General features: G+C 37.2%; 1 protein-coding gene across 3 annotated transcripts in view; it reads right to left on the bottom strand.

Moving 5' to 3' along the window:
• The window catches only part of LOC115210187, a 45126-nt gene that overhangs the window by 14880 nt on the left and 15860 nt on the right, over nucleotides 1-14386 (bottom strand). For all 3 annotated transcript variants that reach the window (XM_029778643.2, XM_036502038.1, XM_036502039.1), the window contains exons 4-5: nucleotides 13649-13833; nucleotides 9194-9252 (exon numbers count right to left, since the gene is read on the bottom strand). In XM_029778643.2, the coding sequence (XP_029634503.2) occupies nucleotides 9194-9252; nucleotides 13649-13833 (244 nt within the window). The remainder of the gene's footprint in view (nucleotides 1-9193; nucleotides 9253-13648; nucleotides 13834-14386) is intronic.

Raw genomic sequence — 14386 nt, 5'->3', positions numbered from 1 at the left:
TGTCTGGGAATATGATTAGAAAGTCATGGCTGAAATGCTTTGATCAAAGGTCTGTTTCATGAGAGCTCACCTGGGACTAAACAATAACAAAGTATCAAATTTTTTCTGAACACCCTGTATAACTCCAGGCTGACCAAAACCTTGTGAGTGGATTTGGTAGAGAGAAACTGAAGGAAATCCATTGTATTTATATGTGTGTATGTTTGCGTCTCCTTATGGCGACATCATGTAATGTTGTAAATGAGTGTCACTTTCAAACAGGGAGTACCATTCATTTCCAGTCTTCCATGAAAATATGTCTAGCCACAGGCAAATATTAATTTACTTGGAAGAGCATTTAACTATGGAAAAATCTGCTTCAATAAACTCCATCTGACTCATGCAAACAAGGAAAATCATCACCATTACCATCATTTAATGTCTGTTTTCCATGCTGGCATGGATTGGGTGGTTTGACCAGAGTTAGTAAAGCTGGGGGCTGCACCAGGCTCAATTGTCTGTTATAGCATGGTTTCTATGGCTGGATGCTCTTCGTAATACCAACCACTCTAAAGTGTACTGGGTGCTTTATATGTAGTACCAGCACCAGTGCTTTTAACATGGCACCAGTAAGTAGTTGTAAAAGGATTGTAATGATGATGATGCTTCATTAAATAACTGAACATGTTTCATTTGTTGATAGTCAAAAAAGAAAATTACAACCACAATAACATTGATATTTTGAAGATTAATCAGAGAATGAAACTCAACTTTTAAAATACAAATCTAGGTGTCATTTTTATGTTTGTTTAATTAAGAGACAGTTTTGCCCTCAACATAGTGTTATGTGTTCGATTTTAGCTATAGCTGGAATTTTTAAACTATTCATTGCATGGAAATTCATTGCTTCATGTAACAATAAATGCCCTACTAACCTATGTAAAAATCATTCTTCTCATGAGGAAAGATCAAAAATGTTTCACAAATTGGAAATCAATACACAACTATCATAAAGCAAAATAAAAGCATAAAAAAAGAAAGCTTTAAAATTACAAATTATCATGGGAAAGAAGTTGGTGAAAAAGTTATATATTTCATGTATTTATTTATTTCTGTTTTAAATCAAATGTGAGGTAATGAAGTCGACTGTGAGGAATATTGATAAATTATATAGGATCAGTGACTTTGTGGATTTTTATATTTATGGTAGTTTCTTAGGTTAATCTTTCTAATTTTGGTACAAAGCCAGAAGTTTTGAAGGGAGGGGACAAATTGATTACATTGGCCCAAGTACTTGGCTGGTACTTATTTTATCAACCTCAATAGGATGAAAGACAAAGTTGACCTCAGTAGGATTTGAACTCAGGACATAAAGCTGGAAGGAATGCCACTAAACGTTTTGTCCAGAGTGCTAATGATTCAGCCAGCTCACTGTCTTATATTTCCTAGATTAATGTCAGTTATAAATTATTAACTATATATGTTAACATAAACTATATGTGGTCTGATCAATAAGTATCTGAATTGTTGCCCTTGTAACAAAGGTAAAGCATGCAGAGTGAAGCTGCTTGACACAGACTGACCTTGAACTTTGCAATGTATGCACACCAAGTTTTAATGTTCTAGCTCACTTCTGCAGTTTACAGCAGTGCTTGGAAGGAACGTGTGTAGCATGTGATCATTGCATTGATCATGAATCGGCATCAAATTTTGCCAAAACCTTGGCGATACTTGCCCAGAGGCCAACACAAAGTTACAGAAAGCGTATGGAGAGGAGTGGATGAGCCAAAAAAAATGTCGATAGTGATGAACATTCTGGAAGACCTGCCACCAGCAGAACTGAGAAAAATATCGTAGATGTTTGTGTAGCAGTGAGGGGAAAAAATTAAATCACCATCCACGAGTCATCAGAGGATGTGCAGATTAGTTAAGGTTCAGTCCATTATCACTGAAGATTTGGGTATGAGACACGTGTCTGCCAAAACTGCTTTCAGCTGACAACGCAGCTACCCATTTAGTGCAACTTGTGCAGCAGTTTTTGGCTCAACACAGCATTCCTCAGGTCCAACAGCCACCGTATTCCCCAGATCTTACCTCTTGTAATTTTTTCCTCCTTCCAAAAATCAAATCCTGCTCGACACGAAGATTTCAGGATGTCGAAGAAATCAAAGTGAATTTGATGAGGCAGCTGCTGATTATCCCAGAAAACGAGTTCCAGGAATGCTTCCATCAATGGAAACAGTGCTGGATTAAGTGTGTGGTTTCTGAAGGGGACTACTTTGAAGGAGATTCAATGTCATATTGGCACATGTTGTAGTTTTGCTTTTATAGCACCAGTCTGCATACTTATTGTCCAGACCTCATATTATTACCCAGTCTAACTGAATGCTTTTCTGCTATCTCCCTCAATAAAAAAAATTGTATTTTTACATTAAGGTTAAATATCTAGGTTATATTAGAATGAATAGTAAGAAAATGAAATTGATAAGGTTACATGTCATAGAAGGACAGAATGGACTAAGCAGAGCAGGAGGATACATGTAGATGGAAAGGGTTGCTGAAATTGATTGCATCAATAATTTTTCCCCAGTATTGTTATGGCTAAGTCCTAATACTCTTTTGCTCTCCCAAATCAATGTTATGTGAAGAACCAAAACCCAGTTAGGAACTCGATCCATGCACAATGCCATTATATTTCTGATATTGGTAAGGTATGATCTGGCAGAATTGTATGCACACAGGACAAAATGGTTACTGACATTTATTCAAGATTTACATTCAGAATTCAAATTTCCCAAAGTCTACTTTGTCTTTTATCCTTTTAGGGTTAATAAAATAGGTGCTAGTTGAATACTAAGGGCGGTGTAATCAACTAGCTCCATCTTTCAGAATTTCAGGTCTTGTGCCTATAAGTTGAAGGTATTGTTAGCATTGTTAGCTTCGTAGCATTTCTTCTGGTTTTACATTCTGAGTTCAAATTCCATTGAGATCAACTCTAACTTCATCCTTTTAGAGTTGATAAAATAATTATCAACTCAGCACTGGAGTCAATGTCATCACCTGGCACCTTCCTTTAAAAAAATGTCAAACATTGTGCCTATAGTAGAAACTGTCCAACCTATGCTATCATGGAAAGCGGACGCTAAATGATGATGATGATGATGATGATGATATATATATAAATATCATCATCATCATCATCACCATCATCGTTTAACGTCCGTTTTCCATGATAGCATGGGTTGGACAGTTTGACCGGGGTCTGGGAAGCCAGGAGGCTGCGGGCTCCAGTCTGATCTGGCAGTGTTTCTACAGCTGGATGCCCTTCCTAACACCAACCACTCCGTGAGTGTAGCGGGTGCTTTTTATGGGTATCACAATATATATATATATATAATCTACACATAACTACAAAACCTGTCCAACCAAACCATTGCATGAAAAGAATATTTTCTTGTGCGACTGTAGTTCCTCACTGGATGGTCGTATCCAATACATCTTTTAATAATAATAATAATGAATCAATAACAATGACTTCTTTTATTCATTCACATCATTATTAATGTGGTAAACACACACACATCTACTCAAGTGCTAAATAGGTGAATGCTCCATTTTCATTGAAATCTTAAACTGGTGACCTAACATAGTCCAAACACACTTCACATTCCTACTACTATTATGCTGGGGTTGCAAATTTAACATAATAGTTGAATATGAATGGTAATCACCAATGTGTTTGTATTACAGCAGGGGTCACCAATTTAACCTATGAATGAATATGAAGTGTTCATCAATTTAAAACATGAATAAATGTGTTATCATATTAATAATGGGATGAATGAAAAGTTACATGAATGAATGTAAGAAATCATAGTTATAAGTTCCTTATGTTTATTTTTAAAAGCTGTATTGGACATAACATCTGATGAGAAGTAGTAATTTGGTTAGACAAGTTCTGTAGTTATGTGTAGATGAGAGAGAGAGAGGGGGGGGGCGTGCACATGAATGTGTCAGTTGCCACAGTGAAGTTCTAAAATTAGGAGGAATTAGATGGCTCACATAGCTGACTCTTCATATTTGGTGGATCAGATAGTTGACACCAGCTGATATTGAATAGAGTTTAACATGAACATATAACAGTGTTCTGTTCTCTGTTCTACTGTCCATCCTGCTCTCTAAAATTTCTGTTTTTGTGTAGCTCAGCTAGGTTGATTTGCAATCAACAGCTATGATTTGTTAGTTTTATTGATGTCAGTCATTGAATTTGATGTGGAGTATCATGAGTTATTTTCTTTCATATCATCACTGAGTTTGAAAATCTGGTTTTTGTTTATGAAATTCTCCTAATAGATACTCCCCTCACCCCCAAAACCAGACTGGTTCAAACTGGGGCAAAAACCTGTCAAACATTTATATGATACAACTGTACTTATACATACACATCATATGATCATACCAGTGCAGTCTTTTCTCTTGCACACTACTCATATATCTGGTGCCTTTTATGTCCAATTTTTCCTCTTAAAACACTTACACTCTGTCATACATTGATACTGACATTGCACATCCAGTGGAGCATGCTGGCTTCATTTCTTTCAAGCCTACACATGTCTTATGCAGTCACAGGTTTTACTGCCATATAATATGGCTGTTTGTACATAGGTGTCATACAATCTGCCATTCACTCAGAGGGAGAGGCCCTTTCTTACCAAGAAATGTAGTAGCTCTCTGAACTTTGCCCAGCCCATTCTTATTCTAACAACTGTTCTCAGAGCATCCTCCTCCACTGCTAACTTGGTTGCCTAGGTATTGGAAGCTATCTACTACTTATAAGGATCTGTTTTCCTCAGTATAGATTTGGTTGTACAAGAACAACAAATTTACAGAATGAACATTTAAAATCCCTTTGTAGTTTGTATTATGTAAATAATGTGGCTAACTTAGCTTATGGTGTGAGATGACCACTAACCCTTCAAAAATTACCTTAGTGTTTAACCTAGGTTTTACATGACCTTTTTTATATCTAGAAACTGCTATGGTAAACCTAAAATAGACTGCACATTATATAATTCTGTGCTTTCCTTGTCTCTCTCAATAAGAGTTCACATCTTTAGATTAGATATCTAGGTTAGATGAGAATAAACAGTAACAAAATGAAATAGGTTGTGTAAATCAATTTTGTTCTCATACAAATCATTAATGAAAGTGTTTTATGGCAGGTGGTTTTTTTAATGAATGAGCAAGTAGGAAAAAATAATATTCCATCAATTTTATCAAACAAATATCATTGCTAGTATCAATTTAATTACTGCATGCATTTGAAAGAGCACCAGATTAAAATACTGGTGTGATAACATTTATAATGTGTGTACCAATGTGAAATGGTGCATGTTGTAATATAGTAGGTACTTCACCATCCTCAAATTAATCACCTTATATATCATCAGACTCATTACCAGATGACATGTAAACATATTTTCCAGGCTTCACTATTTTACAATTAAGACTAATTGTAAAGTCTCAGAAAAACTTTTCAAAGAAATCCATATGTTAAAAAACACAAGGCTTTGTTCAGAATGTTGATGGCTCATCAGATACAGTGTTTATATGGTTCAGATTAGAGTATTGCTGTGAAAATGAGTATAATAAGATATTTTAAAAGACTTTGACATATATATAAGCAATAGTGAAAAAATTCAACCAGTAAGGATGGGTTAAAGTACTACAAAATGATAATCTCATTTGTGTTTTGTTTCACTTGATGCTGCATGTATAAAAGATGATATTACAAAAAATATTGAAAACACGATCTTCCAGATTGATGAATATAAAAATATCTCTGGTTAATTGTTAGAAACAGAAAACTTAGTAGTGTTGTATGCAAGAATGGTCACCCTGGACTTGAATGAACACAAAAATCCATGTCTTGTGAATGGTACCATGTTAATGTTGTAGGTGTAGGAATAAATGGTGACAAGGTAAAACAGTTAAAAAGCTTAGGAGTAAAGATTTTTAAACACAAAACCTGTGAAACCCATTTACAGAAACTTTAAGAAAAATTAATAAAGCAGCTGATGAAAAAGTAATTAAAAATGAAGTGTTTGTATGTCACTGAAAAATTATGAAACAAAAACAGGGTGAATTTGTTTAACTGTATATAATATTGTGCAGAAATGTAGGCCAAACACAGACATAGTACTGGATTGCAATAAAGAAATATGCTTGGCTTAGAAAATGTTCTATACTCTCATAAATTATGGCAGAGAGAGTGTAGACAAGTACTCAATATGTTCTCCCGAGCGAGCAATACCAGGAGTGAGGTTACCACTGCAGATTTCTATAGAGGGTTAGTAGAGTTTAAGTCTGACAATGTCCTGGGGGAGACTCTGGGCTTTGATGACGAACAACTAACCAGCCTGTTCGAGAGGACATTTGGGCCGAGGTATCTGGATAATTTCCAGAAATCCTTGGCTTAGTTGTGCTATCATTCGGCTTTACCAGTTCGAGAGAGGTTTCCAGACACGGTTATAACACCCCCACCCAACATGTCCAAAGTGCGGACACATCAGTGAAACTGTGGCACATGCCTTCGTACACTTTTGGTAGTTGAAGGGGTTGGTAACCTATGTCGGATGGAGAAAGAGTACGGCTCTCAACTGAGTCCATTGTCAAGATTGTACCACCTCCCTCCTTTAACAAGGAAAGGAAGGCAGCTTTTGTCTGCATCGTAGCTATACTGAAAGAGACATTATGGAGGACACGTGCAAAAGGGATTATCTCTGGTCAGGGATTGGTTCAACTTCCACCTCTTGACTGGAGAGAAAGTGTCTGTCTCATAGCCTATATGAGAAAAGATGGATAAATGTGGTAAGAAAGTTACATATGTATGGGGCTGTGCTAGTGTAGCTGGTTAAAACAAGGAAGAAGGAGGAAAACGCTTTTTCTCAGCCCAAAAAAGGAAAACGAATGGTTCAAACTGGCGGGTTAAAATGAACCTGGGGGAAATTCTATACAACTGAATATATGTTTTATTTTTAACTATACAATCTATTAATTCACAATTTTTAACTCATAATGATTTATATCATAGTTTTTATCCCACACCACGACCCCTCCTCCTGTAAGACTGTCCATTGTTTGTCCCTGACTCCACCCTTTTATTTTATTTTATATCTTTGTATGCCATTATTGGCAATAAAGAAATTACTCCAAAATGACATGCAGGAGGTCACTAGTAGCCCATCGCCTATTTAAGATTGCACACCCATTCAAACGATCCCTCTTTTCGTAACTTCTTCAAGATGCAACATGGTCCACAGCGGAAGAGAGAGTCAGGCACATGAATTTGATATCTAATTCTTACCAGTAGCTCACTATGGTATTCTACACCTAATGCCTGTGGAAAGTAAATCTTGTAGCTTGAATTACTTCTATTTACTCAATGTTATCATGGAACATGGCAAGTTATTCAAAACGTTTTCTTCATCCCAGATAACTTTATTGAACATTGTATACTCACTGTATGCATTCGTTTGTCATGCAGTGGACTAAGACCTTGAACATGAAGCTATTTGCACAGAACGTATTGTTATTTGCTGCACAATGGCTATTGGTTTAATGACTCAATCCACTTATTAAAGTATTGACGTTTTTATTAGCAACATACCTTGCTAAAAATGGAAAGAATTATAAATTACTGATATGACAAACTCTCACATTGATATAAATGCACGGATCTCCAGTTGTCTGATCAAATGGACAATCTATTCACTCAATTATCATGGAAAGTGAATGTATCTTGATTGTAGAGCGCAGGTGGAATTAGGGTGATACAGGTGTGTAGCAAGGCTGAACTTTTGAATTTTGGGTACAATCCATCCAATGGACTTCCATACAGTTTCTGTTTTCTTAAATTCACCCACAAGAATTGGGTCAATCTGAGGCTATGATAAATGTATTTGCCCAAGATGTGTCCCAGTGGACTTCTTAACTACTCAGCCATGTCTACATCCACATTATTGATATAAACATGTGTGTACATAATTAGCATACTCAATGACTCACAATGATGGCATCGTCGTCGTTGTCGTTGTCGTCATCGTCATCATCATCATCATCATTGTTGTTGTCATCATCATCATTCTTTAATGTCCATTTTCCATGTTGGCATGCGTTTTGGACGGTCTGACCAGAGCTGGCAAGCTAGAAAGCTGCGTTAGGTTCCAATCTGTTTCAGCCTGGTTTCTACAGCTGGATGCCCATCCTAATACCAACCACTTTACAGTGTGTGCTGTGTGCTTTTAACATGGCACTGGAATGAGCACTTCTATGTAGCACTGGCACGAGTGCTTTTTACGTGGCACTGGCACAGGACACTTGCAGGCCAATCCTCTTCATCAGGAGGGGTGGCCTTAACACTTCTACTGTGGATCATGGATTTTCTTGAGTAGGATGGGTTTTCATTAAAAAAAATTTAACCATGGTAGTTTACAGTGCCCCAGAACCCCTAAATGAAGAGATTTATTTTACTTGCCCTAGATGCATTCCAGAGCATAAATTCTAAATTCATCCTTACCATATACCTATTTCCCGATAATTTCCATGATTATTAGAACTGTAACATTGAATGGAATTGAAAGGTCATAAAAGTTTTAACTGACCACAAAGAATTGTTGATAACAGGCAATTCAAAGCCTGAGATTTTCAAAAATATCAATAGCAGTTCAGTAGAAGGGAGAACAGGTGATAAGAATATAATAGGTCATTAGTATATCTGTAACATATTTTGCATTTCTGATTAATGTTTTGCTTTGTTTACAAATTATTAAGTTCTTGTAATTTTGGTCATAGAATATAAAAAAACACCCAAAATATTGCCCAACATAAAATTTATAGACAGATATAAACTGATGATGGTGATGATGATTTCATTAAACAGTGGTCGAAAGTTTGGAACATTTAAAAAAAAATTAAATCTATTATGCCCATGTACAGTTTGCAAAATTACAGGAAGTCACGTGACCTGCATCAATCATAACTAAAATAAAATTTTTATAGACACCCACTATATTACAGTAAGTAGTAATAATATATTGCAAATTAAATATAACTTGGAGTATTTAATATAAAAATTCTAATTTTCAGACCTATGTTCCAAACTTTTGGCTATGACTATGTTTATTGTTCTTACAGTTCAATGTTGCATACTCACCCACGCTTTCTTGATCTGCAGTAATTCTTTCTGTTTCTGCATCAATATCTTTTTTTAAACTGCAAAGATTGACAACAAAATATCATAGGATGTAAGTTTAGCAGCCAAAATTCTTTTTTAAAAAAAAGAAAGATAATCAAAACTAGTCCAAATGTAAGAAATCATAGTTATCAGTTCCTTATGTTTATTTTTAAAAGCTGTATTGGACATAACATCTGATGAGAAGTAGTAATTTGGTTAGACAAGTTCTGTAGTTATGTGTAGATGAGAGAGAGAGAGGGGGGTGCGTGGTCTGCATAGAATTTTTAATAAAGTTGGTAAATTTTGATAAGTTTGTACACTGTTGAGTGAGGGGTGAGAGTACTGATGTTTTGAATAAAGCCCTTCTTTGGAGTGAAAAGAGGAAGAGAAAGGGAGACTGAGTGATGTGGAGAATGAATGGGAAGAGAGTTTGCCAAAGGTTGACCCAATAGAGGGACTAGCTATCCGAATTGACAGTACCCAGGTAGATGAAACAATTAAGGATATGAAGACAGGGAAAGCACCTGGCCCATCAGGAATCACCGCTGGGATGCTTAAAATATTGGGTGGTGTGGGTTATAGTCTTGTCACCCGCATTGTAAATTGGATAGTTCATGAAGGAGTCATACCCAATGACTGGTGTAGTCATTGGGTATGACTTCTACAAGAGAAAAGGCTACAAGGAAAATCTGCTACAAGGGAAAAGGTGATGCTTTAGATAGAAATAACTACAGGAGTATCAAATTATTGGATCAGGTGATGAAAGTTACAGAGAGGGCCTAGATGGGATGCAGTTTGGTTTTGTGCCAGGCAGAAGCGTCACTGATGCAATATTTCTGGTAAGGCAACTGCAGTAGAAATACCTAGCCAAAGATAAACCTTTGTACTTGGCTTTTGTTGACTTGGAGAAAGCCTTTGACAGGGTCCCCCAATCCCTTATCTGTTGGTCAATGTAGAAACTGGGGATAGACGAGTGGGTGGTAAGAGCTGTACAAGCCCTGTACAGGGATGCTGTCAGTAAGGTGAGGGTTGGTAACCAGTATAGTGAAGAATTTCGAGTAGAAGTAGGGGTTCACCAAGGATTAGCCCCCTCTCGTTCATTATAGTCCTCCAGACAATAACAGAGGAATTCAAGACAGGCTGGCCCTGGGAGCTTCTCTATGTTGATGACCTTACTCTAATAGCTGAGTCATTGCCAGAACAGGAGACGAAGTTTAGGGTGTGGAAGCAAGGTCTAGAATTGAAGGGCCTTATGGTTAACCTAGTAAAAGACCAAAGTCTTAGTAAGTAGGAAGGCTGTCAAATCACAACCCCCTTCAGGTAGATGGCCCTGCTCGATCTGTAGAAAAGGTGTGGGTAGAAACTCCATATGATGTACTCGAGAAAATAGTTTTTGTGTGTGGCAGATGCACTGGGGCAATAAACAGTGAAGATGTACAGAAAGATTCCATCACGTGCCAGTGGGAGAAACTAGAAGCAGTTCATAGCTTCTGCTACCTAGGCGACCAAGTCTGTAGTGGGGAAGGTTGCTCTGAGAGTATAGTGACTAGAGTAAGAAAAACCTGGGCAAAGTTCAGTGAGTTCCTACCTCTGCTGGCAATTAAGGGCCTCTTGCTCAGGGTGAAAGGTAGAGTGTATGATGCATGTGTGTGAAGTGCCATGCTACGTGGCAGTGAAACATGGGCCATGAATGCTGAGGACATGTGTAGGCTTGAAAGAAATGAAGCTAGTTTGATCCGCTGGATGTGTATTGTCAGTGTGCATACATGACAGTGTATAAGTGACCTGAGAGAAAAGTTGGGCATAAGAATGAAGACAGCTGTATGAAGAAGTGCCACTCTCTAACTGTAGAAGGAAGCTGTGGAAGATGTAGACTCAGGAAGACATGGGATGAGGTGGTGAAGCATGACCTTCAAACATTGGGCCTCACAGAGGCAATGACAACAGACTGGGACTTTTGGAGATATGCTGTGATTGAGAAGACCTGGCAACTAAAGTGAGATCACAGGCACACATGTCCGGCCCTCTTATGAATATCCTTGATGCGTTGGGCGATATGATATGCTTGAGAAGACCTGTTGAGTCAAGTAAAACCAATGTTGTAGCTGGGGCCAGTACTCCAGACTGGCTCCCATGCTGGTGGCACATAAAAAGCACCATCTGAACATGGTTGATACCAGGTCCACCTGACTGGCTCCTGTGCCAATGGCACGTAAAAATCACCAAATGATTGTGACTGATGCCAGTACCCACTGACAGGCTCCTGTACCGGTGGCATGTAAAAAGCACCATCCGAACATAATTGTTGCTAGGCCCACCTGACTGGCTCCTGTTCCGGTGGCATGTAAAAAGCACCCACTACATTCTTGGAGTGGTTGGTGTTAGGAAGGGCATCCAGCTGTAGAAACATTGACAGATCAAATTGGAGCCTGGTGCAACCACTGGCTCTCCAGACCTCAGTCAAACAGTCCAACCCACGTCAGTATGGAAAACAGACATTAAATGATGACAATGATGATGATTATATATATATATATGTATGTATGTATGTGTGTGTATATATATATATATGTATATATCTATGTGTGTGTGTGTGCATGTAATTGTCCCCCCACCACTTGACAACCGGTGTTGGTGTGTTTATATCCCTGTAACTTAACGGGTTGGCAAAAGAATTGATAGAATAAGTACTAGATTTAAAAAATAAGTCCTGGGGGTGATTTATTCAACTAAAATCCTACAAGGTGATGCTCCACCATGGCCTCAGTTAAACAACTGAAACAAATAAAGGAATAAAAGAAAAAAATAACCTATACAAGCATAGGAAAAGGGACATAAAATGCAAAAAACAAATGAATACATATGTGCAAATCAGTGGCTGGGTGCAGGTGTGAAGAAATTGTAATATTTAGGTCTGACTGAGTTACCTTCTTTTATGTTAAATGTGACTTGCTTTTCTAATTCTTATGAGGTCAATAAAATAAGTACCAGACAAAGTATTGGGGTTGGTGTAATCAATTTAAACTCTTGAAAGCTGTGCTCATCCAGAGATGCAGTCCAATGACTGAAACCAGTAAAATAATAATAATAATAATAGTGAAATTATTGTATACAGTGCTCAGGTGCACCACAACTCGTCAAAAGTGCATATAAAGCATATGCAGTAATGTACAAATGTCTGGGAAGTGAACAGTGTATGAGTCAGATACATGCTTGCGTGTGTATGGAGAGGAGAAAATCAGGTGTAGTGTTGGTGAATCTCAGGAAACATGGAAGTTTTGAAGGATGCAGTGCTCCAACAACTAACAACTGATGCCGGCAGTTTGTTCCATGCTTCAGCAACTCTTAGCATGAAAAAATGTTTCTGAAAGTCATGGGAGCTATGCTGTTTTCTGACTTTGTAAACTTGTCCATGGGTGTTAGACAGGTGGAGTTTGAAAAGGTGCTCAGAGTTATTGTTAGTAAGATGGTTAATAATTTTATGGGTGTCTGCCAAGTCAGCTGCGAAACATTGGAGTTTCAATGTATCCATTCCCAGGGAAGTAAGGCGTTCAGAATATGGCAAATGCCTGATGGAGGGTATTCTCTTGGTTGCACGTCACTGAACGGTTTTCAGACGATTAATATCCTGGGCAAGATAGGGGTTCCAGACTGGTGATGCAAATTCCAGGTGAGGCCGCATCATAGCTATATAAAGCCTCAGATAGATAGCTGGAGAACGGCTCACAAAGGGCTTATTAAGTGATGCCAAGACACCCTCAGCCTTTTTGGCAATTTTAGCAATGTGTTTTGTCCAATGCAAATCGCTATCGACAATAAGAACATCTTATCTCAATTAGATTGGTACAGAAAAAAATGTATGAAATTACATAAAAGTTCAATATTTGCTTGAAGTTATTATTTTTGCATAAATACTAGTATTATAGTGGTTTGGCCCTCACAGAACTTTAATTGTTCTGTTGATTGAACTTAAATGAAATAAACAGGTTTGTGTTTTTTTTTTTCCTTTCTTATGGAGAAGAGTTTACTGTGTCTAAGTGGCACTGTTAATATTATGTAGACTGTAGCATATCTATGAAAGTATGTTGAATTGCTTTGTCAGCAAAAATCCTCACTATTGATAAGTACAGAATTATCAAAAGACTCTAACAATAAAATTTTGACTCTTACTTATGCATCCATCCAAATCTTATGAATATCTTTTCCTGTGTTTATGCATATCCAACCTCTTTTAAATTTATCTGCAAACAATCAAGCTAGTTAGTGAAAATCAATGAGGTCATTTGACTTGCTATAAATAGCAGTCAAATTTCCCTCAGACAACAATGGTTTCTGGGAAAAAATGGGATGGTCATGGCTGGAATATCTTTGATCATAGGTCTGCTCAATGAGGGCTGACTTGAGCCTAAACAACAACAGTAATATAATTCTAACCTTTTAGCTTCAAGAAGGAGATTTAACATGTCACACTCCAGTTTCTCAACTTTGAATTCAGCTTCGCTCAACTCTTCATTATGATTGGTGTGTTGTGCAGACATCTCTTGTATTTCTCCTTGTAAAACTTGGCCCTCTTTCTCATAGATATCCAGCAAATATGATATATAGTTGTCATATTCTATCTGGTAGAAAGACAAACTTTTGTTAGTGTGTCTATAGACAATAAGATGTCTCTATATATACATAGATATCTAACCTCTACACTATTATATACAGAAAATATCTTTTATATACACACAGAAGCTGTACATGTATTCTATCCATGAAACAGGTATTGATCCAATGAAGGAGCCTTTATACTGTCATTCAACTTCTTAGAGAGACAGCAGCCATATTTTTCTCAAATCACACAGTATTATTTTATAAAAAAAAGGATACATTAGATAACATAGTCTAAGATATCTCTATAAAACACAGGATGGCCATGGTTGGAATGTCTTTATTCAATCAGGGCTAACCTGGTAACAATAACAACTTTGCCTTTAAGCACATATGAACAGAGACAGCATGTTACACACCCCATTGTTTGATGGCCAGTCATATTGATCACTGGTCCTAAACCTTTCCTGCACTACAGACCAGTTTTATGCAAGGCAATTTTTGCCACAAACCAGGGGATCATGTACATAACAAAACACAATAAAGTGCACAATATACGATTTAATTATTACTATA

The sequence above is a fragment of the Octopus sinensis genome, linkage group LG4, assembly GCF_006345805.1.
Source record: "Octopus sinensis linkage group LG4, ASM634580v1, whole genome shotgun sequence".
NCBI classification, from domain to species: Eukaryota; Metazoa; Mollusca; class Cephalopoda; order Octopoda; family Octopodidae; genus Octopus; species Octopus sinensis.
The sequence above is the reverse complement of the archived record's forward strand: the minus strand, read 5'-3'. Positions and strand labels throughout refer to the sequence as shown.